The sequence below is a fragment of the Acipenser ruthenus genome, chromosome 16, assembly GCF_902713425.1.
Source record: "Acipenser ruthenus chromosome 16, fAciRut3.2 maternal haplotype, whole genome shotgun sequence".
Classification (NCBI taxonomy): Eukaryota; Metazoa; Chordata; class Actinopteri; order Acipenseriformes; family Acipenseridae; genus Acipenser; species Acipenser ruthenus.
Window position 1 is genome coordinate 6,689,984 of NC_081204.1, and position 27,035 is coordinate 6,717,018.

Consider the following 27,035-nt stretch of genomic DNA (forward strand, 5'->3'; position numbering starts at 1 on the left):
GTTTTTTGGTAAATGTAGTCCACTTCTTAAGAAAAAAAACTACACGTACCTCTATCACTAAGATATCGTACTATAGAATAATAATGTTGGCTGATGATTCAGCTTCGAGAGCTGTGATTGGTGGAAGTTCAGTTTCCGGGAGTTAAATGTGAGTTAGTGACATTTCCGTTCCGCAGCGAGACGGAGGAGAGAGAATGGCTGCTGGAGGAGGTTAGCATTTCTGGTTGTTTGGTTTAATTCTTTTAAATGACGTTAACACAATCAAACGGTCTCCCATTTTCATATCCAGTAAAGACTGTAATATCTGTTGGGCGAAATCAAAATGTTTGTCGAAAGGAGTTCTACCTAGGCTTTAAACCTAAAACGCGTTAAGTTGCTAGTTACTTTTTAGTAAACAAAAGTATATTTTGGACACTCAGTGATGTTTAGAACGGTATTGTAATTATTTAAACTAATACTGTTTATTGCTAGACTGTCGGAGAATACATTTTGTCTGTTGACACGACCTGGCAGTAAAACTGTATTCACATGTTGGTGTTCTGGCTGCAGTGGTACCGATACATGTTTTATTTAAATGGTTGAGCTTTTCATTAATTTACATTATACGACATTTTAAGTATCGGTGAGTATTTAGAACTGTCCAAATTATAGTACAAGGACGTCTTCTTTTAACTACTGTGTTTTATGCATCTAGACTTCTAGACCCTAGAACACAGCAGCAGTTCAGTGTTTAGACCTTTGTTTGTTTTGCTGACTCAGTCCACTGCTTCGGGAGTTCCAGCTGTTTCTTTGTTTCATCAGGTTGCATTGGTCTGGGAAGCTTAGTTTCTAGCATTCTTGACTCAACAAATGGTGACACGTTTTACAGAGGTCCAACACTATGTGTTGCGTATCCACGTTTTACGATGTCACATTGTATCTCCCAGCTGAACAGCGTATTATATATAACTAGCCAAGACTGTCAAAAACAAACAAACCAAAAAAGTATATGTATATCTACTCGCAAGACACTTCTGTTTACCAGCTTTATCCGCAGGACTGTATTAATGGTTTTAATCGACCAGTATACAGTATTTGAGGCTTCTACTCTCTAGGGTTTAGTAACGAAGGCAGTGCTGTTCTCGGATTACCGTTTTTTTCTGTTTGTATAGCGCCCTTGAATGTAATCTTTTCTCAAAAGATATGCATGTTTGAACCTGGTCACTATTTTGATGGGTGAAAATACGGTGTTGCAAGAAGTACTATCTGTCTTGGCCAGATTTTGTTGGTGATCTGGGATGATGAGATATTACCCTACATACATTTCACTCTACTGTCATTAATAATCCTATGTCACACTTTAAAAAACTAGAAGGGATGTTATAAAACTGTGAAATGCCAGCATTGATAAGGTCCCCTTCATATAGCAGGTCACACTAATTTTAAAGACTGGCAAGAGGGTATGCACTTGCACTTTTAACTGTATTTCATGTTGCACGTTTTATTTTTCAGATATAGGTAAGCTTTTACAAGTACAGAATGGGATTCCTGCAAACACAAACTGCAATGGGATGGACCCACTTCATGCTTGTAACATTCTCCAGCAGCTTAAGTCTATGTATGAAGAGGAACAGCTGACAGATATTGTGGTAGAAGTGGATCATGGAGAAACATTCTCTTGTCACAGAAATGTTCTTGCTGCAATTAGTCCTTATTTCAGGTATGGAATAATTAAGTATCAGTTAATATTAGGAAATGCACTACACGGAACAGGAACCTATTTGACTGGTTTCCCAGAATTTGGGTTACCTTAAGTAAGGTTCTTCAAGATTGGTGCTAACCGGGGTCTGTGAAACCCCGGTTAGCATAAAGTCTAAATTTAAGTACAATATTGAATGTGTAAGAGTAATCATCCGTATACTTCCTGCTTAATTTATATTTTTGCACAACATGCAAATGTGGAATTCCCCAGGAGACTTGTTGAATTAATTCTCTTGTAAACCTTACACTTTCAAATAACTCTTATTGATTGCTGGTTATTGAGTTTTAAACAGCTCTGCTTGCTTGTTCATCTCTTTCTGTAACAAATACTTGAATAGCTCTGGGGTTTTAAGCACAACCAAATTGGTGGTTACGTTAGTGAGTAAATGTATGTGCTTGTCTTTAGCCTTGGAAAGGTAATATAAAATGATGGCCGTAACTATCATTAGATAAATGTTCCAGTTTAAGATCTTTGTAAATAAATGAAAACTGTAAACATCTCAAATTGCCTTTTATATACAGATAAGATCTCCAGTGGAGATCTCAAGTTGTCTTATTGCTGAGGATTAGTTCAAAGCTACTTGTCAAGCCATTCCATAAAATATTTCCTTCAATTATTTTTTTCTAGGTCTATGTTCACTAGTGGCCTTACTGAAAGCACCCAGAAAGAAGTCAGGATTGTTGGAGTTGAGGCAGAATCAATGCATCTTGTTCTAGACTATGCATATACCTCCAAGGTCACACTATCAGAGACAAATGTCCAGGCTCTGTTTACGGCAGCTAGCATCTTCCAAATACCACCCCTGCAGGATCAGTGTGCCCAGTTCATGGTTAGCCGTTTGGATCCCCAGAATTGCACTGGGGTCTTTATGTTTGCGGATGCTTATGGTCATCAGGAACTCAAAGACAAGTCACGAGATTACATCCGAAAAAAGTTCCTATGTGTCGTCAAAGAACAAGAGTTCCTTCACTTGACTAAAGAGCAGCTAGTCGGCATACTTAACAGTGATGACCTTAATGTTGAGAAGGAAGAACATGTATACGATAGCATTATCCACTGGCTTGAGAATGACCGAGAGAAAAGGGAGATGCACCTTTCAGAGGTGTTCGCCAAATGTATTCGCCTACCTCTATTGGAAGAGGCATTTCTAAAGAAAATTCCTCCCAACTTTGCACAGGCTTTGGCAATGGACTGGATGGACAAAGGGAAGTCTAGTGGTACCAACGGCTGTACACAAAGGCTGGGGATGACTGCTTCAGAAATGGTAATGTGTTTTGACGCAGCACATAAACACTCAGGAAAGAAACAAACAGTGCCTTGTCTAGATACCGTCACAGGGAAAGTGTTCAAGCTATGCAAACCACCGAATGACTTGAGAGAAGTTGGGATTTTGGTATCCTCTGAAAACGACATTTATATTGCAGGGGGTTACAGGCCAAGCAATAGCGAGGTCTCTATAGACCACAGAGCAGAGAGTGACTTCTGGATGTATGAACACGCAGGTAATCGGTGGTTGCCCAAGAGTCCCCTGTTGCGAGCGCGAATTGGGTGCAAGCTGGTTCATTGCTGTGCTAAGCTTTATGCTCTTGGGGGTCGTGTTTATGAAGGAGATGGTCGCAATGCACTCAAATCTGTGGAGTGCTATGATACTCGAGACAACTGTTGGACAGCTGTTAGCCCAATGCCGGTTGCAATGGAGTTTCACAGTGCTGTTGAATATAAGGATCATATCTATGTTTTACAAGGTAAGAGGTTCTTGAAAGCGTTTAAGTAGTTTTTGTAATTGTTTTATTTTTTTTAAAAATTTGTCTCTGTTGAAATGACACAGTTGCATTAAGTACCATGCAATAACCATACAAGAAGGTATAATGGTATTAAAAATAAAATATACATCCTATAAACTGTAAATCCTAGCATGTGTTTCCCATGTTTACATTTGTCTTAGTGTGGTATAATATTTTACAAAGTTGCAAATTCCTTCCTCAATTTCTTATCTTGATCTTTGTACAGTAGATGTGGCCTACTATTCTTGCTTTTTTTTTTTTTTTAAAAAGGACTGCATTGTTTTTTGTAATTAATATAGACGGACGATATTTTTATGAATATTTTATTTAGGAAAATCTAAAAGTCTGTCTTTTTTTAATTTGTAGGGGAATACTTCTTTTGTTATGACCCACATAAAGACTACTGGGGTCACCTGCCTCCCATGACTGTGCCTCGAACCCAAGGACTTGCTGCGCTGTACAAGAATTCCATCTACTACATAGCAGGAATCTGTAGAAATCATCAACGCACTTTCACGGTGGAAACGTATGACATTGAGCAGAACGCTTGGACTCGAAAGAAAGACCTGCCATTTGACCAGGCTGCTAGCCCATATATTAAACTGATAATTCTTCATGACCAATTGCATTTGTTTGTGAGGGCTACCCAGGTCACTGTGGAGGAGCATGTTTTTCGAACCAGTCGAAAGAACTCCCTGTATCAGTATGATGAAGACTCAGACCAGTGGAGAAAAGTGTATGAAACTCCCGACAGGCTTTGGGATCTTGGCCGCCATTTTGAATGCATTGTTGCCAAACTCTATCCACAGTGTCTTCAGAAAGTTATTTGAAAAAGAGGTATCAGTCAGGATGTCTGGTGCTACAATTTGCTTGTCTCTGGTACTATCAGCATTTGCAGTATGGGGGAATGATTGTCTTAAACATTAAGGTTTATATAAAAAAAAAAAAAATGGGTGATTTATTTAAAGCTTGCAGTATAATTCAATCACTACTAATTACTTTTGCTGATACTTAACATTTGTACAAGGATTCATAAGTGCAATTATTGTCTGTCTTCTGCATATTTTGAGCCATTTTATTAAGTAGCATTTTAGATGGTTGGTTGGTAGGTTAGGATTTTAAAATTAAATGAAACGAAATCTAGAATTCTGGTAACTCTAAAGACCTGTTCTGTGTATTTAAATTATTCATACGGGTATGCACAGCATTTTTGTTGACAGGTAGTTCTTTGATATTTTCTGAAGGTCAACACTTGATTTAAAAGCATTCAGGATATATTCAGACTGGTGGGCCTGCTCTTCATGAGATTATTTGATGTAGAGATGTACCATTTTAATGGGGAGAATGTAATTTGTAAGGAAGGGTAGTTCAGTATAAATATAATTTTGATTTTGTTACTTATTTGTGGTGGGGGATTGGGTTAAAACATTGCATGTAGAATGTAGAACTGCTGCAATGTTGGCTCAATTTCAGTTATTTATGTTTAGCCTGCAAGTGTATATTGCTACTGTTTGAATTTTAAAGTGACATTGGGCAAATTTTTAGGTTTTTCTTAAATGCATTATTTCTGTTCTACCACAATACACCTGTGTCATTAAAAAATATAAATAGCTTGTGCTGAGCACTACATTGTAGGAAGAAATGTATTGATATAAAAAAAAACCCTGAATTGCTGTGGCCGGATTTGCCTGGGGTTTTTAATTTCATTCACTGCGTTGCTGAAAGGAGGGACCAAGCCTGATATTCCGTCTTTCACGTGTAAATACAACTCCAAAGCAGTTTTAACTTGACTCAACAGTGTGAATAACTTTTGAAAAAACTCTTGAAAACCTTTGAACAACAGTAGAGAATTCAGAGGTGCCCTATGTCATTTAAAATTCCTGAAGAAACAACTGAGTTGGAGTAGCAATAATGCTGAATCATAAAATTAGTAATAGTATAAACTATTGCAGCTTCTTTTTTCAAGTGTGTTTTCTACAGTTTAACAGTATTAATATTTTTGCATTATTTATAGTAGGTTTGCTTAGATTGTATTCTGAACAACATGTGTGTTATTTAGATTTTAGATTTTGTGGAGTTTAACATTTGTGGTTCATTTTATGCAAACATGTCACAAAGTCCTTAACATGCCTACTGATCCATTAACCAAGATTGAGACATGCTGTATACTTGGAGGTTCGTTTGTTCAACCTGTAGCCCTCTGGGATACTGCTGGATATTTTAGAGCATTTACAGTACCAGAGAATGCCCCTGCTGCATTAAACAATTATTTTTTTGGGGTAATCCCAGGATCACTAAATGTTTTAAAATATATATAATCAAGCTCCTGTTTATCAAGGTGTTGTATAGCCTAGGTTGTTCAAATCAACCCCTTAGCCTTTAATGTGTACCTTCAACGTCAACATCTTAATTGTTTCTGAAAAATAAATCTTAGTCATTGTTAAGCTTCGTAGCTGCAAACTTTGAAGCACCACTTTTTTTTTTTTTTTTTTTTTATGATGTATGTTTAAGGTATTTATGTTTAGTTTAAAATGTGTTATGTGTTGGTGCTGCTTTTTTGACAATCTTTTGTATTTATAGAGTAGAGACAAAGTGTATGTTTTATGGTGTGTAAGCATTTAATTCTCATGTAGAATGTAGAGTTAGCCAATAAGTAATCTAGTAAATTATAATATGAAAGTACCTGCTGTGGTACCTTTACAACCATTTTGCACAATATCTGTGGAATTTTATATTTGCACTACACATTCATCATTTCACAAAGTAAAATGAAACTTTCCCCCCAAAAGAATGATACAACCATCTAGAAATACTAAGAAGTCAGTTAATGGTCTGTATTGTACATAAGAATACAATAGCATTACTGTGACAGCTGTAGCATGCAGGTCTAACTTCTTACAAAAAGATGAAATCCCCCCAATAAGGATTGTTTTTGTGTGTGTGAAACGAACATCTAAAGCAGCTAACAATATTGCATGTAAATACTAAGATATGAAAATAAAATGAAGCAGAACTGCTTTCAGTTGTGGATTTTGCCATCATTAACACGACCAGCACTGTTTTAGCTGGGAGCTTTGTAGTCTGTTAAGCAGTGACTTGAAATGTATGATTCTCAGGATTATAGCAATACACAGTACTGTATTTGTATAAATCTGTATGATATACTGGAAAACGTTTGCTGTACTTGCACATGTTTTGGGGTATCTACTAGTTTTATTTCAGCTTGAAGCATAGATGTGTATTACTTGGTTTAAATAGTTAAAATAAGTGCAGCTTTGCTCTGTTGAAACATACTAAATATGATTGGCCATAATGTATAGTCAAAATAAAATGTTAATTGAATGTTTTCTTTTTTGTTTCCTTTACAATATTTTCAAGATTGATTTAATACAGAATAATGGATAAAAGAAGAAGTTTCTGTCAGTTTGATTGGGGTTTTCTGTAACATTTAAATCTCAAACTCTGAATATGATCACTAAGTTGAATTTCTTTTAATGCCACGTGTTTGCATCCATTATCAGGTGTAGTGGCAGGGGTTTATGTGGTAAAGTGAAGTATTTTGTGTTTGCAAACGCTGCTAATGGCATCGCAAAGGAAATTACTATTCTGTGTAAGAAGTGTTCTTAACAATAAGTTATATAAATTTTGCATTGAATTTGCATGTATCTTCAAAATTAAATAAATAAATAAAATTACAAACACACTGATTTTTCTCAAGCATTTGTGGGAATCAACACCTTTTTAATTTCCATTATTTGTGGAAAAGGCTAGTCATTTCTATGAAATTAATGGTTTACAGAAATTCAGTCGAAAACGGGACACGTGTATTTTCTTTCCCTCCTGTCCTCTGTTGTTGTCAGTCACTCAATAAAATACATTTTCTTAAGTTCTGTTCCATTGCCAACTTTAATTGTGTCTGAATTTATACCACAACTGCTTATTGCGTCATATGGTGTGAACCTCAACAGCATGTTGTCTAATTAATATGTTGTTTTATTTTTAAATCACATTTAATTTGGAACTGCCATTTCAGTTAAGTGTATACTGACCTACAATCCTACATGCTTGAACAAGTTCCCAATGAAAATCGGTCTCTAATAACATTTTAAAACACAGTAAAGCTGTTTATCCAATTATAGCCTACACCAAAGAGGAGTATGACTACCAATTGGTGAATAATTACTGTAGGCCGGCTTTAGCTATGTTTTGGAGAAATTGATAAGCTAAGCTATCTGCAAGGCAATTATCTACCATGTCACGTGGACTGCTAGAGGTCACTGAGAAGAATGCTGATGACCTTTAATGGGCAGTTTGTTCCAGTACAACACAAGGCTGCAACAGAGAAAATAGAGTACAAAGGGAGAAACTCTGTCCCTGAACAGGCTGGTTTCTGTTACATACCTTCAATGCTGCATGTTGTGAATAACAAGAATAAGACCCAACAATCACATTTGTTAATTGAGAATGTTATTAAAATTGTTAATTGTGTTAGCATCTGATGTATTTGCTCAGCAATGGACTTTTGAACAAGTTAATTGGATATTTGGCATGGACAGATTATATGTGTTATTCTTTGAATAGATTTGATTATTTTGCTTTTCCAGAGAAAGAGACTAGAATGTTTAAATATACTGTCTTACTATATATATATATATATATATATATATATATATATATATATATATATATATATATATATAATAACAACATTTAAACAATTTTTTCATAGAATTTCGGCACCTAACCAAAAGAGGTGGCAAAAGACCAATACAAACTACCCCCCACCAAGAGCTCACCCAGTATGCCAAATGGCAATGCTTTTAGGTGAGCCACTGGAGACGTGACGCTATTTATGTGATAACATATGAAATACGTTATCTGTTTTAAATATGACACATTTAATTTATATTCTCTTAATTATACTTAATTGCTGTAAATCACTCTCTTAGCTACGAATTCAGTTGCGTTTCAGGCAGCAGGGTTATCCTAATTCCTAACCTCTTATTAGCACCATAGTTACTGTACTAGCAATATTACTGATCGTATCTCGTATGGTTAGCTGCATTGGGCCGTGTGACATAGAGCAAAGACACAAGGATGCAACAGAGATCATTGTATTTGAAATATTTTCATATCCTGAATTATGTGATCTGTCTCTGTCATTCAGTTTCATTGGTATTCCTACTGTTATTCTGCAATAACAAAACAAACAAAACAAAAATTGCTTTTGGTTAAGACAGCGATATATAGTTTATATCTATCGCAAATAAAAAAAAAGGAGGAGGGTTAGAAGGGAAGGGGCAACTGAGACCACGTGATCAAAAGTTACTAAACTTCTGCGTGTCTGTTTGTATTTTCAGACGAATGCTGCCTTAAAACAAAGTAACACGGGCAACTTTCCCAGCGTAAAGAGGTAAGAATCTGTTATGGTTATCAACCAGTTTGCATTTTTAATAAATAAGTTTCCACGTGTGTGTATTTTTTTGCTTGATGTGTGTATGTATAGATATGTCATTTGATGTTATTACCAAACGTGTTTTAAACAGGTTAAACCAAAACGTTCCAGCGTGACTGACTGGCATTCCGACCTGAGCAACACTTTAATCTGATACCACTGTTAATTTGTTTTGTAGCTTTTCTTTTTCCGCTGAATCACCATATTAATATTTATTTTCCAGAGAGGTTGATAGATGAAATGGTAGCCGTATCAATCCAGAGATGATAGACAAAAAGAAGGAGATGGGATACCTTTTACTGGACTAACTAAACAATAATTAATCTCAAGCTTTCAAGACCTCAAAGGTCTCTTCAGGTGAAAGTAGAAAATAGATTGTAATTAATTATTATTTAGTTAGTCCAATAAAGGTATCGCATCATCTATTTTCCTGAGAGGAAAGCTTTGTTTTTATTTTTAAAGGTTATTCTGAAGAACATTAAAAAAAAATCTATATCTATAAATAAAATAAATAAATTACACATACAGTATGGGTCAATATAAAGTCAGTACTTTATTTTGTATGTAATTGTTTACGTGGCCCATTAGCAGAATTGCTTTTTTATATCATTATTACCACAAGTATTTTTACTACTTAACAATATTACATTGTTTGCTGAAATGCTTTAATTGGACTAATGTAAATTATAAGGCCACAACCTGACTGTCACATGTTAAAATCACATGAATCTAAAAGCCCTTTAGGTTTAACTTTTAAACTGAATTAGATCAAAATTGAATTTGGAACTTTCTTTCATCATTGAGGCATAATCAAAGATTTCCTTTTTTTTTTTTTTTTTTTGTAATAATTTTAAATAATTTCTTCTGTTAATTACATGAAACCTTGAATAGTTACATCCGTATAGCTCACATGCTGAAACACATTTAATTTAATCTCTTCATTATTTTGGAAACAGTTCACAGTGTAGATATTAAATTATCAGGTATCATGATGTAACAGTCTTGCAGGACTCACTGTCTGCCAGAATAAATACATGTGATTCATATGAATACAATATCACCAAGCGTTTCCTTTCAATGCTAGTTTATTACTACTTTTATTTTTCTATTACATTGTATTGTATAAATGTGATGTCAAACATAGTGTGTTAAAGAATGGTAGATGTATAGTATGATAAATTCTAATTTGTTCTCCTGACTCTCCAGGAATTTGAACACAGCTACCATGCCACCTCCACCAGCTTCAAACCTGGGATATACCCCTCCTGATGGTGGATGGGGATGGGCAGTTGTATTCGGTGCTTTCATTTCCATAGGTTTTTCCTATGCTTTCCCTAAAGCTTTAACTATCTACTTCAAAGAAATCCAGGAGTACTTTTCCATCTCCTACAGTGAAATAGCCTGGCTATCTTCTATAATGTTGGCAGCTATGTATGGTGGAGGTAAGTTTAAAGGAGAAAAAGAACAGTCTGAGACCACAATAAACTGGTTTTCATATCGCTTTTAAATTATAAACTTTGAACAATGTTGCCAGACTCATGGATTAAAAAAAAAAAAAAAAAGTTTCAGATACAAGTACTATCATTGGTAACATTGTGTGTTATTAATTGGTTCTCAAATTGGTGGCTGTAGAAAATAGGAACTTCTTTCTTGTAAAAACCACCCATTTTAATTTACTTGCAGGCAATATGTATTAGACTGTAATCTCACTGTGATACAATTTTATTAATAGTTAGTGATTTGCAATTTTGCATCATCTTTGCAGTTTTGAATTCAAAGTTTGTGAACCGCTGATCTAATATAACAGTAGTTTTCAAACTACTAAGTGTTCCCTAGGTAGTCCACAAAGAATTGTAGAAATATTAACCCAAGAAAACACATGACTATAAGAATATACAAACATAACCGGTTTAGAAGGTTGAAAATAGCACATTTAATGTCACAGTACAAGAGGTCTACAACAACCAGACCTGTGTTACACTCCACTCCTGTGTTAAATGCATGTTGAAAAGTTAGATTTTGTGAAGTTTTCTCTTGCAGGTTTGTGTGTTTCAATGCGTGACTTAAGGGTGGTTTAATGTGTCTGCAACCCAGTAAAAATGTTTATCTATGGGCTGCACAAAATGGATAGCTGCCAAAAGCATGTGATAATGACTGTTAAGTAAATATGTTTAATTGCTGATTTTATGCTATCCCTCTTCCATAATTATAAGATCTGGTGCCTTTTTGTTTACAAATAAACCCCTGGTTTTATTTCATGTTTTTTGCTGTGTTAATCATGTAGGTGAGCTAGGCTGCCATATTGTGTTGCAGGACTTTTTAAAGTTTTTTTGTATCTAGAGAATCTGTTGCAAGACCTGGAAATGGGTTAAGCAGGTCTATGAAAATATGATAGGAGTCAAGGTTTACAAGGCTCTGGCAAATGTAATCCAATGTATTGCAGGTTGCGCACTCTGAATGACAGTGCAGAATCGAAAATACTGCTCCTCTGTTCTATACAAACTGGATTTATCATGGTGTGTAGATAAGAAAATGTAGTTGAAAGAACACATAAAACCAAGCTCAAAATATTGAGTAACGTTCAGTGTGCTAATCGTATCTGATGTTTACATAACTTGATCAGCCTCAAGTTATCAGATATGCTTTGTCCAATATGTATACAATGTAGACTACATACATTTTTTAAGGAGGCAATTTGTAATTTCTTTTTACGTTTGCATGTCAGATGCACGTTGCACTGCCAACTTTCATTGATGTGAATAGATAAAGGCAACTTAAGGTAACCAGAAGCCCTGAATTAAGACCATCTGGTATGAATGTTCCATTGGTCAACTACCATGAGATGGTAACCCCTTCCTGATTGGTATAAGGTAAATAATAAAAAAATATAACCTGTCCAGGTGCAGATCAAAAATCAGACAGACAACAATAATCCAGGTGCAATGGTGTTTAAAATTGTTTGTAATCCAATTGCCTGATGGCATATCAGCAGTAAGTAATAAACAATGTTAACCGGCAATACAGCAGCGTAAATTGCTCTGTTTAAATCCACGGTTGGTTCCCAAATAACAGTCCCGTTCTTATTCACCCACACGTAACACAAACACAAGTCCACAGTGAAACAGTCCTTGGTGAAACAACGGGCAGTGATGTTGATCCGGGTTTAGTGCTGGCCTTTGGCGACAGCCCCGGATCATGTTAGCCGTCTAAATAACAACAAACAGTATTTAATAACGACAAAACAAACACTCACAATTATCACAGCACAGTTCTCCTCTTAGTTACCAGTTTTTAACCATTCACAAAGAAACAGATCACTTCGGGTCAATGATTTAGTGTACCGTAGCTCAATCCCCTTTCTAGATGTCCGACTTCCGACCTAACCCTGGGAATGAACTGTCGGGCCATCTAGTCCACTGTACTCTGTTCCCTTTACTCTGCACCCTCACAGGTCGGGAAGGAGATCTACACCAAGAATCATTCAATCGCTGTCACAAAACCTGACAACGGCCTTTATCACATGAGTCTAGCCTGCCCTTTCTCACACCTGCATTTGTCATGTAACTCAGCAGTGTGGAGTAGTGGTTAGGGCTCTTGACTCTTGACCGGAGGGTCGTGGGTTCAATTCCCAGTGGGGACACTGGTGCTGTACCCTTGAGCAAGGTACTTTACCTAGATTGCTTTACCTAGATTGCTCCAGTAAAAACCCAACTGTATAAATGGGTAATTGTATGAAAAAAATAATGTGATATCTTGTAGCAATTGTAAGTCGCCCTGGATAAGGGCGTCTGCTAAGAAATAAATAATAATAATAATAATAATAATAATAACTCCTTCGTTTTGTGTAACAGTGATGGCAGGGCTTGAAACCCTAATCGAAATGCTCCAGCAGCAAAATGAAGGTTCATAATAAATGATGAGGAATACTGCTGCAGGCAATAAAAAAATAAAAAAGGGTGCATATTACTATCTGCAAATATGAATCTTATTGCATTTGGCTTAATCTAAGCTGTAAAATGCTGTACATCCTGTGACTGTATTGGAGCAATCTTTGTCTTGCATTTTGCTGACATTAAGCGAGGACCAGTAGCCTTTAATTACTGGTTCATCGTGCTTATTCTCTGGGTAATTAAAGTGTTGGTGTGTTATAAACCAATTTCCTTCAGGCTTTTTTTGTATGTGGCCAATTACTTTAACTTGAACTTTCAAACTTTGCTATTTTAAATTCTACTTTCAGTATCTTTGACTCGCCTACAAAGATTGTATTCAACTTTTTGCATTTGAGAAAATCGAATAATAAAGTCATGTGATTCGGGTTTAAAAAACGGGACGACCATTCCATTTCAGCCCTGTAGTTTCTTATTCATTTGTAGTCACTTGTTGTGTCATAAGATCCGAATTGTAGGTTTGAGCAGAATGCATTTAGAAGTGGCAGAATGAGGTACATTTATTAAATTGCTTTCAATTTCTGGTACTATCGATGGTGAAATCTTACACTTTGTGTACTTAAATATTTGTAAGTTTGTATTTATTTATTTTTGTGTTTTACCTTTTGCATTGTGCTTTTCAAATGATTTCATGTGTACCTACTTCTTCATACCCACACTGCCCTAACATACTGTGTATATGACACTGTCTTATATGGTTATTCAATGCAGGAAAGCTAAAGGATTTATGTATCATGTAAATATTTAAGTATCATTCATACTTTCATCTAGCATATATTTATGTAACATACATTTATTTTACTGTTTCATTGTTCAGATCTGTAAGTAAATTGGCTATTTAACTAGGTTGAAATCATTGGATGAGAAGATTAAGAATTTGGAGAAATCCGTCAAACTGCTCCAAGGTCAGAGTTTCGTGAGTCTCGCTGCAGTGGCATTTCAGTTAGCAGCAAAAATCTCTGTGAAATATTTCTGTGTACTTGCTTTGAGTCACAAAGCTTTATCATTTTGTCCTTGGCTCCATTTAGCAAAGTCACCTGACATTTAAAAGGATGGGAATAATACATCTGCAACTGATTTGAAACATAAGGATTAGTACCGTAATGTTAAAGAAAGAAATAAGGCAAAGTAAAAGTTGACCATTTAAAACAATATATATGTTTGTTTTAAGGTTAATATAGTTAAGTGAATAAATGGTTCATACAGAATTAAGTAAATATCTCTGTTATATGGCCGTGACTCAGGGAAACTGAATTTGAAGTAAGTATAAAAGCTGTTTTAAGATAATGTAAATATAGTAGCAAAGATGCACATTTATAAAGGGTGTGTTTTTAGTGGGTAGTGCAGAGATCAAATCTGTGTGAGGTTATCCACTTTCTCTGTCTGATTTCAGAATAGTTTTGTCCCTTTGCATGGCAACCATATTCTTCTAGGTCATAATCTTTGCCTTTAAATACTGGTATGTTCTTGCATGACTGCCAATGTTGATCAAGAGACTATTCAGGAGATAAGCTGGGGCAGAAATATATCATGTCATTACATTAAATACAGTTCATATTAAAGCTAGAAACCTGATGGGTCATGGTTGTACTTGTGCAAAATGTTATCAAAGCATAACGCCAGAGGACTGACTTGGTATCCTTTGACTTTTACCTGGAAGTTAGTTGCAGAAGGTTTCCCGCAATTCTTAGCTGTTTTAGTATACTCGTGTCTTACTTCATTTGATGTATAAAGAGTCTAACAGAAAGCATACTTTTAGAATATTGCATAACTGCAGATAATGGGTTACAGTGAACAAGTAAGAATCTGCCAGAACTGACGGACGCTGTATCTACTAGGTTTAGATACTAATGAGAGCATAACAAATACAAAAGAAAAATGAGGGAAGCGCAGATCTTTTCACGAAAGCTGGGAGACTTTGTGTAAATGGATTTTATATTTTTAAACGCTGCAATAACAGTTCTGCTTGTGGAGCATCCACACTATAAATTGACAGAACAAGTGATTTTTTTGCACTATGCTGGACCTTATTTTCCTCCATTGGTGCTTGAGCCCCGGGGTGCTCACGGAATCACCGCCTAAGCACCTAATTATCAGTAATTAAAGCCTGGTTTTCAAACAAACTGATTATCGATCACCATTACTGTAGTGGTATAAGAATTGTGTTTTTAAAAAAGTAATTTCTGCTTCCAATCACTAAAAATATGCTGATGATAATGTAAACAACACCAAGCTACAGACAGCGAGTCCCAGGCTTAAAACATGTTACTGTTTATAGATAAGAACTCAACTTTATTATGGATATATATTGTGTTATTATGTTTTAACATAATATGATAATGTTCATTATAGTAATTGTTTGTTTATTAGTTTTAAAATGTTTAGTAAAATGTAGCCTATTGTTTGACCTCGTTGGTACAACCGGCCCCATTTGCTAATGACATCTTCAGTCAGGGTCGTAACCCGGTATAAATCTCCACATTTTTGTAAAATTACTTTACACTTATTTCAAAAGATGCAACGTGTTTCAGTGAATTCAAATGATAAACTTCACATCCCGCGCAGGGGGAGAACACAAACTTAAAACATGATTAAGTGGGGTTGGCATTGCAGTGGAGATGAAGGGAGGTTTCAGTTCCAAGTGACTGTTTTCTAAGCATTATTTGTGAACGCTTATTTACCACTGCTGTACCCTGTTTAGAAAATTGACTTCCCTGAGGACACAGACATCAAGCAGTCCTTGTCAGATTTAATTCACCTCGGGCGAGCGGGAGTTTCTTACCCTGCATGTTGCTCCTGGAATCGATTATCGTGACTCCATGTTGATGTCAGCAAGTTATATTTTATGTAAGCTTCATGTACTTCATTACAGAATTGCTTTTAACCTCCAATATTGCAACATTATGTTGTTCCAATGACCCTTGTTATTGCATACAACTAGAGTGCAATTCATTTGTCTCTTTCTAAGCATTAAGGGCATTGCTCAGCTCCTCTGGTCAGTTCTGGATATTTATCTTGCAGATCATCAGGAGCAGCAGAGTTGTTTTCAGCAGTTCAGTGACCCCTGTCTAGGTCAACATTTTTCTAATTTGGAGTAGTCACTCCATTTTGAAAATAATCGCCTTAATGTAATGGTTTAATGTCTTGAAGCTCGCACTAGCCCTGCACGCAGTCCTTAGCTTTAGAACTACTTTCAATTAAGTATATTATTTAATTGATCTTGAGCCAGGAATTGATGTTAGTGTACCTCCCTGTAGCTCAACGAACAACCGATTTTTAGTATAAACAATACAACAAAAAAAATAAACTTTACAATATAACCTAATTGTATTAAAATAGTCTATTTTCATAATACAGAACAGAAAGCAGTGTAATCTAGGATAATCTTCTCCGGTCTAGCTTCTGTGCATTTCGTGTTGGCTCGCTGAAAGCAGTCTCGAGACAGTCCTAGGAGTTTTTCAGCGTTTATGACCGTCGCTGTGGAAAGCTCTGGCTCTTGCTTGATGAAAATGTTGAACATATTAAAAGGTCTTGTGGTTACAGTATGTACAGTTTGTCTTTTACAGTGTGGTATTCCTTTCAGCAAAAGAAAGTTGGCCGTTTACCAAAATGATGCTCAGTTATGATTATTACTTGGATTTGATTGAATTTCATTTTAATAATGTATATCGTTGTAGACGTGGGTGCCATAGAGTTGATTGCTTAGATGGTAGGCTGTTCAGATATAAGTAATGACGTTTAAGTGCATAAAACTTGGGAGAAACTTGGCAAATTTACAACCATGTCATTCAAGCAAAATGAACGCTTTTAGGTTGTTGCATTTGTATTGCTCTTCAGATACGCCCGCTGTGAACTTCTCAAAGTCAATTATTAACATGCAGCTTGCTATCCACATATTAGGAAACTGAAGTTTCCTGATATGTGGACTCTGACTTAATGCTGACATTCCAGCTGCTGTTCTGTTTGGGAGAGCTTTGTAAAGCTGTTCATCTCAGTTGCACCTTTTAAAATGGAGCTGTTTAAAAATGCAGTGTGTCTGGAATTGTTTGAGTGTTCTAAATGTGTAGTATACATTTGGACAATATGAAATGTTGTGTTCCACAGATGACCACTCTGTCAAGCCCTGGTTTGTTTATAGTACCCAGCTCTGCTTGAGCAATTAAAAAAGAGTTGGCTCATTAATAAAACATGATTCATTCAAGAGAGTAATCCCTGACCCACTCAACTTAAATTTACAATAACGAATGCATGTATTTGGAATGCTTATGGTCCTTGCACATGTGTAATTAATTGCTGTTACATAACATGAATCCTAATTGCTCATTTGCTTTTCTCGGGGGTAGATTAGTTAAGTATTCAGTCTGTTTCTTTTAAAAAAATAAAAAAATAAAAAAAACATATATATATATATATGTGTATATATATGTGTGTATATATATATATATATATATATATATATATAATCATATTGAATATTCACCCTTTTAATGGCCTAAAACAGCTGTTTATATTCATGTTGTGTAGCTTTTTGTTTTGTTTTTGTGCAATGTCCTTTTTTCTCATTTTATTTTTTTTATTTTTATTATTTAGGCCCTGTTAGCAGTATACTTGTAAACCGCTATGGCAGCAGGCCGGTGGTCATCGCTGGAGGAATTATGTGTGCAGTCGCAATGGTATCTGCCTCTTTTGGCACAAATGTCATTCACTTGTATATCTGCACTGGACTCATTGGAGGTATGTATTCCTTGTCAATAATACATGTTTTATACAATATATACTGTCCCCAAATGTATTGAAGTTTTACATTTCGGTTTGTGCTGGTTTAAAATGACAATAAACCCAAAAATCTGAAGCATGAGCGCTATTTAAAAAGGAGGTTTTGTGATGCAGATGTGCCAAGTCAGCAAGTCCATTTTGCTTAGTAGACCTGTAATCTGAAAAGGAATTAATTTCTAAGCTGCCCACTGGAAACTTTTAATAAATCAATATTGAAAGCTGTAGCATTTGGCACCGAATGCATTTTAATTAGAAATGCTTTGATTTCATAGTTTTTGGAGGCCCCCCTGCCTAAAGCACAGCCTATGTCAAATGTTCCAGGAATTTATGGTGGGACTTGTTGGAAATGACTGTGCCTCAATTGACACTTTGACTTGAAATGTTGAAAAACAAGAGGAAAGTATCTTCTTGCTGCTTATCTGGGGAAACAAGCAGCACCAAAATCCCGAAATCCAATTGAACAGCTCTGATAGTTCTGATTTTGGTTTGAGAGAAGGGTTAACTAAACTGGGTAGATGCCATGCAACCGTGACTTCTATTTTGTCACCTTTTTTGTTTGTTTTTTTCCCACTGTACTTTACACGTAGGCCCAAGTCCTCTTTTCCATCAGGGAGACACACTTTAGTCCAATGCGAGTCCTCATGGGGAAAGGTAACAAGCTGTAGAATCTGTTTTTTTGCATTACAAACTGGTGCTGGACTCTGTAGGGAGGAGTTTAATTGCAAAATAGCAAAAAATAATTGGAACTTCTGCTAGCCACCCCCTTATGGGAGTTACTTGCCTTGTCCCCCAGCTCAGTGCTTCTCCTGATCTCTGATTGCAGGGGTCAATGTTCTAGTACACAGTTACCTCAATTAACCATGTCGGAGCTGGGTTATGCAGCTTTTGAACAGTTCAAGGCTGATGTCCTCCATTGTTTGCTGCTGCTTTGGAGCAGGTTACTTTTTTTCATTCTGTCTTGAACTGCAATGGCTATCCTGCCAGTTGTATTTTAAAAGCAATGCTCCTTTTGTTGCCATGAGCGAGGAGCATGTGTAATTGACCTACAGGGTTTTAATCAGGTTGCAGCTTAAGGTGTGGCATGACAAGGTTCCACTCTTTGTAGGGAGTCCAGAGCAACTTGCAAGACTAATTACCCAGTAAGGAGAATGTGTGAGGAATTAATTGGCGCAGAATGCTAGCTGACATTTTGCCCAGTAGATCTTGTTAAAGAGCCTTTATTTGAAAGTTAACTAAAGTTCATAGTTTTATACTATGTTGGTTTAATGGGTTTACACCAAGGACAGGAGAAAAGTACTAGACAAAATCATGTTGCGTCACTCATAACTGCACCTTTCATCTGGCATATTGTGCACCATCATCACTTAAATTTATGAAGGTTTTATAAATCACAAAGTGCATCCTGCAAATGATATCCTGTTTTATTATTTAATCTATTTCTTTATGCTGCTCTTACTCTGTACTTGTGGTAAATCAAGAACTTATATACACACACAGCCTTGCACTGACACAAATTTTGCTCTAATTCAGTAGCTTACAATAACTTGATTTACAGTCCTTACTATCACATATAAGGCTCGTAATCTGTACAATACTATTACTTAATACCCTATACATTTAAATTGTGGATTATATATATATATATATATATACAGACGTGCTCAAATTTGTTGGTACCCTTACAGCTCATTGAAATAATGCTTCATTCCGCCTGAAAAGTGATGAAATTAAAAGCTATTTTATCATGTATACTTGCATGCCTTTGGTATGTCATAGAATAAAGCAAAGAAGCTATGAAAAGAGATGAATTATTGCTGATTCTACAAAGATATTCTAAAATGGCCTGGACACATTTGTTGGTACCCCTTAGAAAAGATAATAAATAATTGGATTATAGTGATATTTCAAACTAATTAGTTTCTTTAATTAGTATCACACGTCTCCAATCTTGTAATCAGTCATTCAGCCTATTTAAATGGATAAAAGTAGTCACTGTGCTGTTTGGTATCATTGTGTGCACCACACTGAACATGGACCAGAGAAAGCAAAGGAGAGAGTTGTCTGAGGAGATCAGAAAGAAAATAATAGACAAGCATGGTAAAGGTAAAGGCTACAAGACCATCTCCAAGCAGCTTGATGTTCCTGTGACAACAGTTGCAAATATTATTAAGAAGTTTAAGGTCCATGGAACTGTAGCCATCCTCGACCCCAGATTGAACAGAAGGATAGTGCGAATGGTAGAAAAAGAACCAAGGATAACTGCCAAAGGGATACAAGCTGAACTCCAAAGTGAAGGTACGTCAGTTTCTGATCGCACCGTCCGTCGCTTTTTGAGCGAAAGTGGGCTCCATGGAAGAAGACCCAGGAGGACTCCACTTTTGAAAGAAAAACATAAAAAAGCCAGACTGGAATTTGCTAAAATGCATATTGATAAGCCACAATCCTTCTGGGAGAATGTCCTTTGGACAGATGAGTCAAAACTGGAGCTTTTTGGCAAGTCACATCAGCTCAATGAAGCTTTCAAAGAAAAGAACACCATACCTACAGTGAAATATGGAGGAGGCTCGGTTATGTTTTGGGGCTGCTTTTCTGCGCCTGGCACAGGGTGCCTTGAATCTGTGCAGGGCACAATGAAATCTCAAGACTATCAAGGCATTCTGGAGCGAAACGTACTGCCCAGTGTCAGAAAGCTCTGTCTCAGTCGCAGGTCATGGGTCCTCCAACAGGATAATGACCCAAAACACACAGCTAAAAGCACCCAAGAATGGATAAGAACAAAACATTGGACTATTCTGAAGTGGCCTTCTATGAGTCCTGATCTGAATCCTATCGAACATCTATGGAAAGAGCTGAAACTTGCAGTCTGGAGAAGGCACCCATCAAACCTGAGACAGCTGGAGCAGTTTGCTCAGGAAAAGTGGGCTAAACTACCTGTTAACAGGTGCAGAAGTCTCATTGAGAGCTACAGAAAATGTTTGATTGCAGTGATTGCCTCTAAAGGTTGTGCAACAAAATATTAGGTTAAGGGTCCCATCATTTTTGTCCATGCCATTTTCATTTGTTTTATTATTTACAATATTATGTTGAATAAAAAATCAAAAGCAAAGTCTGATTTCTATTAAATATGGAATAAACAATGGTGGATGCCAATTACTTTTGTCAGTTTCAAGTTATTTCAGAGAAAATTGTGCATTCTTCAATTTTTGTGGAGGGGTACCAACAAATTTGAGCACGTCTGTGTGTATGTGTGTATATATATATCACACACACACTTTTGAAACTGATATACTTTAGTGTTATGCAACATATCATTAGAATATGTTTCTAAAGGTTTAAAATGACTTCATTTTCACTGTCCACCCATCTAGCTAAGTTATTTATGTGAAAGCTAAAAGACTAAACAAACAAATAAGATTATATTAAGTTGGATTTGTGCCAGAGAAAATAAATGGTCAGAGTCCTACATGATTACTGCATTGGTTAAAATGATAAACTCCTTTTAATCTAATTTCTGGGTTTATAATTCAATTCCTCTGAAAGGATTCAGAACTCTGCTATTTGTAATGTCTATATGTAAGTTAACTGTTGAAGAAATGCATTTGATTGAACCTTTCTGTGTATTGAGTTTGTTACAAAGTCATAAAAAGTCATACAAAGACATGTCTACAGCATACTGCCAAGCAGATTTAAACACTGTTTTTGTTTTCTTATTTTAAAGGATTTGGCCTTGCCTTCAATCTCCAGCCATCTCTGACAATTATTGGGAAATACTTTTTGAAAAGAAGACCAATAGCTAATGGCCTCGCCATGGCAGGAAGCCCAGTCTTCCTTTGTGCCCTTGCCCCCCTAAATCAATTCCTGTTTGACACTTTTGGCTGGAGAGGCAGCTTCTTCATTCTGGGTGCCATGTTGTTAAACTGTTGCGTGGCTGGTGCTCTCTTTAGGCCTATTGGAGCACCACCTAAACAAATCCAGAAACAGACGGATAAAGTGCTTAACGTGCCCAGCAAAGACGACATCACCAAAGGAGGCACAGCTGAAAAAGTTAATTCCCAAGTTGTAAGCTTGGTGGCTGGGAAGGACCAGCAAGAAAAGCAGGACTGCTGTCAGAAGATCAATAAGTTTATAGATCTTTCACTTTTCAAACACAGGGGCTTCCTCATCTACCTTGTAGGAAACATCATCATGTTCTTTGGTTTCTTTGCACCCATTGTTTTCTTGGCACCTTATGCCAAGCACCTTGGAATCGATGAATACTCAGCTGCATTCCTGCTCTCCATTCTCGCCATTGTTGACATGATTGCCAGACCTGGCACTGGCCTGATTGCTAACACCAAGTGGATAAGGCCAAGGATTCAGTATTTTTTCAGTTTTTCAGTTGCATTTAATGGTGTCTGTCACCTTCTTTGCCCTTTGGCAACAGGGTATTCAGGACTGGTTGTATACGCAGTATTCTTTGGTTTGGCGTTTGGCATGCTCTGTGCCTTGCTATTTGAGACTCTTATGGACCTTGTGGGAGCACAACGCTTCTCCAGTGCTGTTGGACTTGTGACCATCATTGAGTGCTGCCCTGTTCTTCTAGGACCCCCACTTGGAGGTGAGTATCTAACATTTCAGCTTACGTCTTCATAAGATAAAAGCTGCTTCTATATTTACAATAGCATTGTAATAGACTGCCTTTGCATGAGAGATATGGTCCACTGTATTGTTGAGACTCACAAACAGCTAAACTGTACTGTTCAGTATTTGTTCAATTGTAGTGGTGCATTGAAAAGATAATTTAGTTGCTATGAACCTGGGGGGGGGGCTAGCCTATAATTTCAATAGAGTTAGTGGTCTTAGCAGAGTTAAAACACCTTCAGAGTTGTAGATTATAGAGCTTTCCGCTAAAATTGGATTATCATCGGTGAATGAGTTTACCCACAGAACGCGCCAGGAGAGAACCTGTAATTGGTCACGCTTATTTACTGTTCTGCCGTGAGCGGGGAGCTCCTTGTTCTGTTGAACAATCGCTGGAGAATTCTTCTGCTTTACAAATTATGGAAAATTATAAGTGCTAACAACTCCTAAATGGTGCCAAGGTCTCAAAACTACTTTGCTTTCTGCATAAGTTCAGCTGCACAGTGCTTGCTAATAGAGATACAGCCACACCTGGGCTCCTGTTTCAAGGAAAATGTCTGTAACTGTTGTAGTTTGCTAGAATTGTGTGTTGTACTATATTAATCAGTGTGTGCAAACTTCTTATTTTAAAGGAAGTTGATATGAAACACGGTTGGAACATATGGAGATTCAATAGTTTTTTGTAAAAACAATGATATGCTGTATATTCATTGTGTGTTTATGGCTGTGAAAACAGGCTTTTGATTTAGTAAAAATTAGGAAATGTTCAGAATTCAGGCAGGTGGTAATATCCATGCTTTATTTACACACACACATCCTTTGGTATAAGATTACTGTAGCTAGGTCAGAAAACAGAGCATCTGATTGGTCGGCTATGACCTGTTTTTAAGGTTCTGTATTCAGTGGGCATTTGTTCCAAAGGCTATTCTATGTACTGTGAATGTAGATGGTTACTGTCTTGAAATACACTTCGTGAGTTTTGATGGAACTGCTTATGTTCAATAGAGGCTTGGAGATGTACACAATGTAGTGATTGACCTTTTTCAGATAGTATGCAGATGCACCCCTCCACCTTGGATTCCAACTTAGTAAAATGTTCAATTAGAGCTTGGCCTATAAATTGTAGCCATCTTTGCCAAACTTGTTGTCATATTATGGACAGTTTTACGAAGATAAAAGCTAATCCTTTTATGAAGTTCACAAATGTATTTGGATGGTCTCAGCAAATACAATGAAAACCACAGTAAATACTGTACTGCTGGTCATTTTGGATGGTGTCCAGACTAAGATTTAGAAGACCCTGGTGAACTGACAGCTGCTGAGAATGGGTATTTCATATGTTTTTCCTCTGAAAGTTTTTCCCACCGTAAGAAATCAAATATGAAAAGTTTTATTATCTTCCCCCTGTTTTTTAATGAGGCAAAAATGAATTGGCTGTCTGGCATTTTCTCTGACCTGCCCCAAAGTTCCCCATTTTTTATGGAGTAAATAAATGGTTCCCTACATGTTTGATTTATTGTACCTTATTCTCAGAGGGGCAGAAGCATTGCATTTACCTTTACAAGCCTACTCATTATAAGCTTCAAAGTGGTCTGACTGGTAAACCTTTAGGTCACCCTAATTGGTGGGGAAGAGAGAATTTCTGTAATTGGCCTTTGCTGGGTGTTTTTTAATGAATTTCATTCAGAGACTTCACTCATTAAAGATTCTTACCTGGATGATTATAAAGCTGTCGGAACATTAAAAGGCATGGTGCTACCAGATGGGCATAATTACTGGCCCAATCAAGGACTATTTTTAATGGCAATTATATTCTCTAGTTAACACAAACGACAAATAGGATTAATCAAACCTTGGCCCTTGAGCCGGGGTCTTTTGAAACGTGTTAATCATTAACTCCCATACCTTCTTTATTGGTAAATACACCTCGTTAAGCTCGTTAAGCTTCACATTTAATTAGTTTACCTAGCCCGCAACCTACACTTTGTTTTTGACTTTTACATAGAGCAAGAGAATAACTATAAAGGATTGTTATTTGGAAGAAATGTATGGCTGGAATCTTCATTGTCACAGTATAATATGATACTACTTTTATAATAAGTACATAAATGCCAAGCTATGATGTTTTAACAAGGTGACTCTATGTTTTTTCAGCAAAAGTCCAAACAGATAGATTGGGTTGCTCTCTTGTTGAGAACCAACTTAAAAAATTAAGGGATAGTAGATTTGAAAGACACACAAGCTGCAGTCAGATCCTTTTTGGCTTGTAACTTTTTCAGTGATGTGTAACTGTGTCCTGGAAACCAGACAAAATTATTATTCTAGTTCCCACACCAGAAAGACTAAATATGTATTCTCATTAGTAAGGCTGTTTGTAAAATCAGATGTACGGGTTTCTAACATGACTACAAGCTGTAGGTTAACTATGTAATTGAACAGTAAGGAGGACTATTTTCTTCTCATGATTGGTGAGAGGGCTTCCTTCCCTGAGAAACATCTGCCTGATTTTGTCATCCATTGATCTACATATCAGTGTGACAGTAACTACAAGTAATCCCCTTGAGTTTATAGGCACTGGTGCTTGTTTCTTTTACAGTTGGCAAAGTACAAGATATGCCTAAACTAAAGCCTTGTACTTGCTGTATGTAATACAGTGTAATGAAAATGCAGGTACACCTTGAATGTATGTAATAGTGTAATGAAAATGCAGATACACATTGAATGTAGGTCTATCGTCCTAGAACTGAGGTTCTACTTTTTTTTTTTTCCAGGTGCCCTTGTGGATGCTTTTGATGACTACAAGTACATGTACTATGTGTGTGGAGCTGTTATGCTGTTTGCTGGCCTTTTTCTTTTTATTATGAACTTTTATAACTACAGGATGTTGGAAAAGGAGGAGAAGCAAAGGCAATACAAAGAGGTGGAGATGAAGAATGCAGAAGACTTGCTGAAAGCTGAAGAAGGCAATATTAAGGACAAAGATGATGAGGAAAATGGAAGACCTTCCATTGAGGAAGGAGATATCGAGAAACATGAAACAAAATTGAGACAAACCTAAAATAAGAGGGACACGCTTAAGTATTGGAAGCAATACAACACTGCCTTAAACCAAATGTGTTGGGCAACCGTTGGCTGTAGATGTATCTTCTAACAATAAGACCAATATGATAAACCACCTTTCCGAGGCCTTAATGGCACAGCAAGTTACCGTTGATTTTGTAATGCATCCTAGAGATATGTCTGTAAAAATATGAATTTGGGCAAAACAAATACAGATTGTGTCCGGTACACACAAATACCTAAGGTGCAAAAGATTATTAGAAAAAAAAGGTCATTAAAGAAAATTAAACAACAATAAAACAAGTGGTTTTAGTTTAAAAAAAAAAAAAAAAAAAAGAAAGAAAGAAACCACAGCAATACATGATCGAAGAGGATGCCACATGCAGGCATGTTAACACTTTTAATAAATAGTAAAAATGCCTCTAGCCCCTTTCACTCTGGTACTCCTACCTGGGTCCTGGCTACCCGGGTCACAATCCCGCATAGTGTGGAACCACGTACCTGGGTCGTTCCTGAATTAACCCGTGTCCCAGCGACCCATTTCAAGATGTGGGTTGACAGCTGTGACCCGGGTTCAGATAGACAAAATGCATGACGGCCGATGAAATAACAAACAGCCAAACCTGCGTGAAGGTTTCACTTCCGCAAGGAATGTTTTTGTTTATTCTGTTTAGCCATATTTTTGTTGCCTGAAACACACCATGAGCCAGATCGCAGCAGGGATAAAGAATAATTTGCTCTAATCAAAATTTGGGCCGACGGTTCAATCCTGAGAAGCTTGGATGGAAGTGTCTGTAACAAACTGCTTCGGAGGCATTGATACTTGCGTCTGTCACCCAGGTCAACCCTGCTTTATCAAAAGCAGTCTGAAATCGCGTAGCCAACCTGCATGACACCGGATCCTCACCCGGGTAGGTTCCGACCCGGGTAGAACATGCCAGTGTGAAAGGGGCTTAAGGTTTTACTATGGGGATTCATCAGATTGGTCACAATAGAAAGTGCCTTTTATGGCAAAATCATGTAACCCAGGTGCCCAAAGGAATTTGTTAGTGGTAATACTTAAAAGGATTACTTATCTTAAATTTTAAGATTTAAAGGATTTTAGATCTGTTTTATTTAAGGTTTCTAAATTTTAGTATTTTTTAGGTATTGTTGAGGGTATTTTCTTGTTGCGACTTTGCAAATTATAAAACTATGTACAAATTTGTCAGATTTCACAACCATTTTTATTTTTATTAAACTGTTGCCTCAATAGTCAACTTCTAACTTTTGTCTGTTTAACTAAACCAATAATGTTAATAGGAGGCAGTACAGTACAGAATTCAAATTAGAGATTGTATTGACTCAGCTTACTGCTACAAAACCTGTTTCCAGGCAGGTTCCAGCCTGAGGCCCAACTGTACTTCATAGCATTGGGATGATCCAAATAGAAGGTATGGCTCCTAATGATGAGTATCTGCAGGTGTACCTTGGTGATACATGAATTCCACATGCTGTTACAGTGCAGACCTGATGGGTATCAAAGATCCGTTTGTTAGGGTAGTGGTCACTGGTAAAGATTTCATCAGCATTCTATTTTGAAAAGTTGCCTGTTGGAAATCTGGTCAATAATATGAATATAGTGTGAAATAAAAGTGTTTTCCCCCTTTTGA

The 27,035-nt window shown here is 36.6% G+C and overlaps 2 protein-coding genes across 2 annotated transcripts; both read left to right on the forward strand.

The window, feature by feature from the left end:
• The first annotated feature begins 107 nt into the window (after positions 1-107).
• Positions 108-7,224, forward strand: LOC131696551 (kelch repeat and BTB domain-containing protein 8-like). The gene is made up of 4 exons (XM_034020877.3): positions 108-210; positions 1,492-1,699; positions 2,369-3,486; positions 3,892-7,224. Exons 1-4 carry the CDS (start codon positions 195-197, stop codon positions 4,353-4,355), a joined length of 1,806 nt encoding a protein of 601 aa, XP_033876768.1. The 5' UTR covers positions 108-194; the 3' UTR covers positions 4,356-7,224.
• A 1,587-nt stretch (positions 7,225-8,811) lies between these two features.
• LOC117412440 (monocarboxylate transporter 2-like) lies at positions 8,812-27,035 on the forward strand. Its single transcript, XM_034020876.3, has 5 exons — positions 8,812-8,938; positions 10,187-10,422; positions 17,518-17,661; positions 21,422-22,300; positions 25,095-27,035. Exons 2-5 carry the CDS (start codon positions 10,206-10,208, stop codon positions 25,379-25,381), a joined length of 1,527 nt encoding a protein of 508 aa, XP_033876767.2. The 5' UTR covers positions 8,812-8,938; positions 10,187-10,205; the 3' UTR covers positions 25,382-27,035.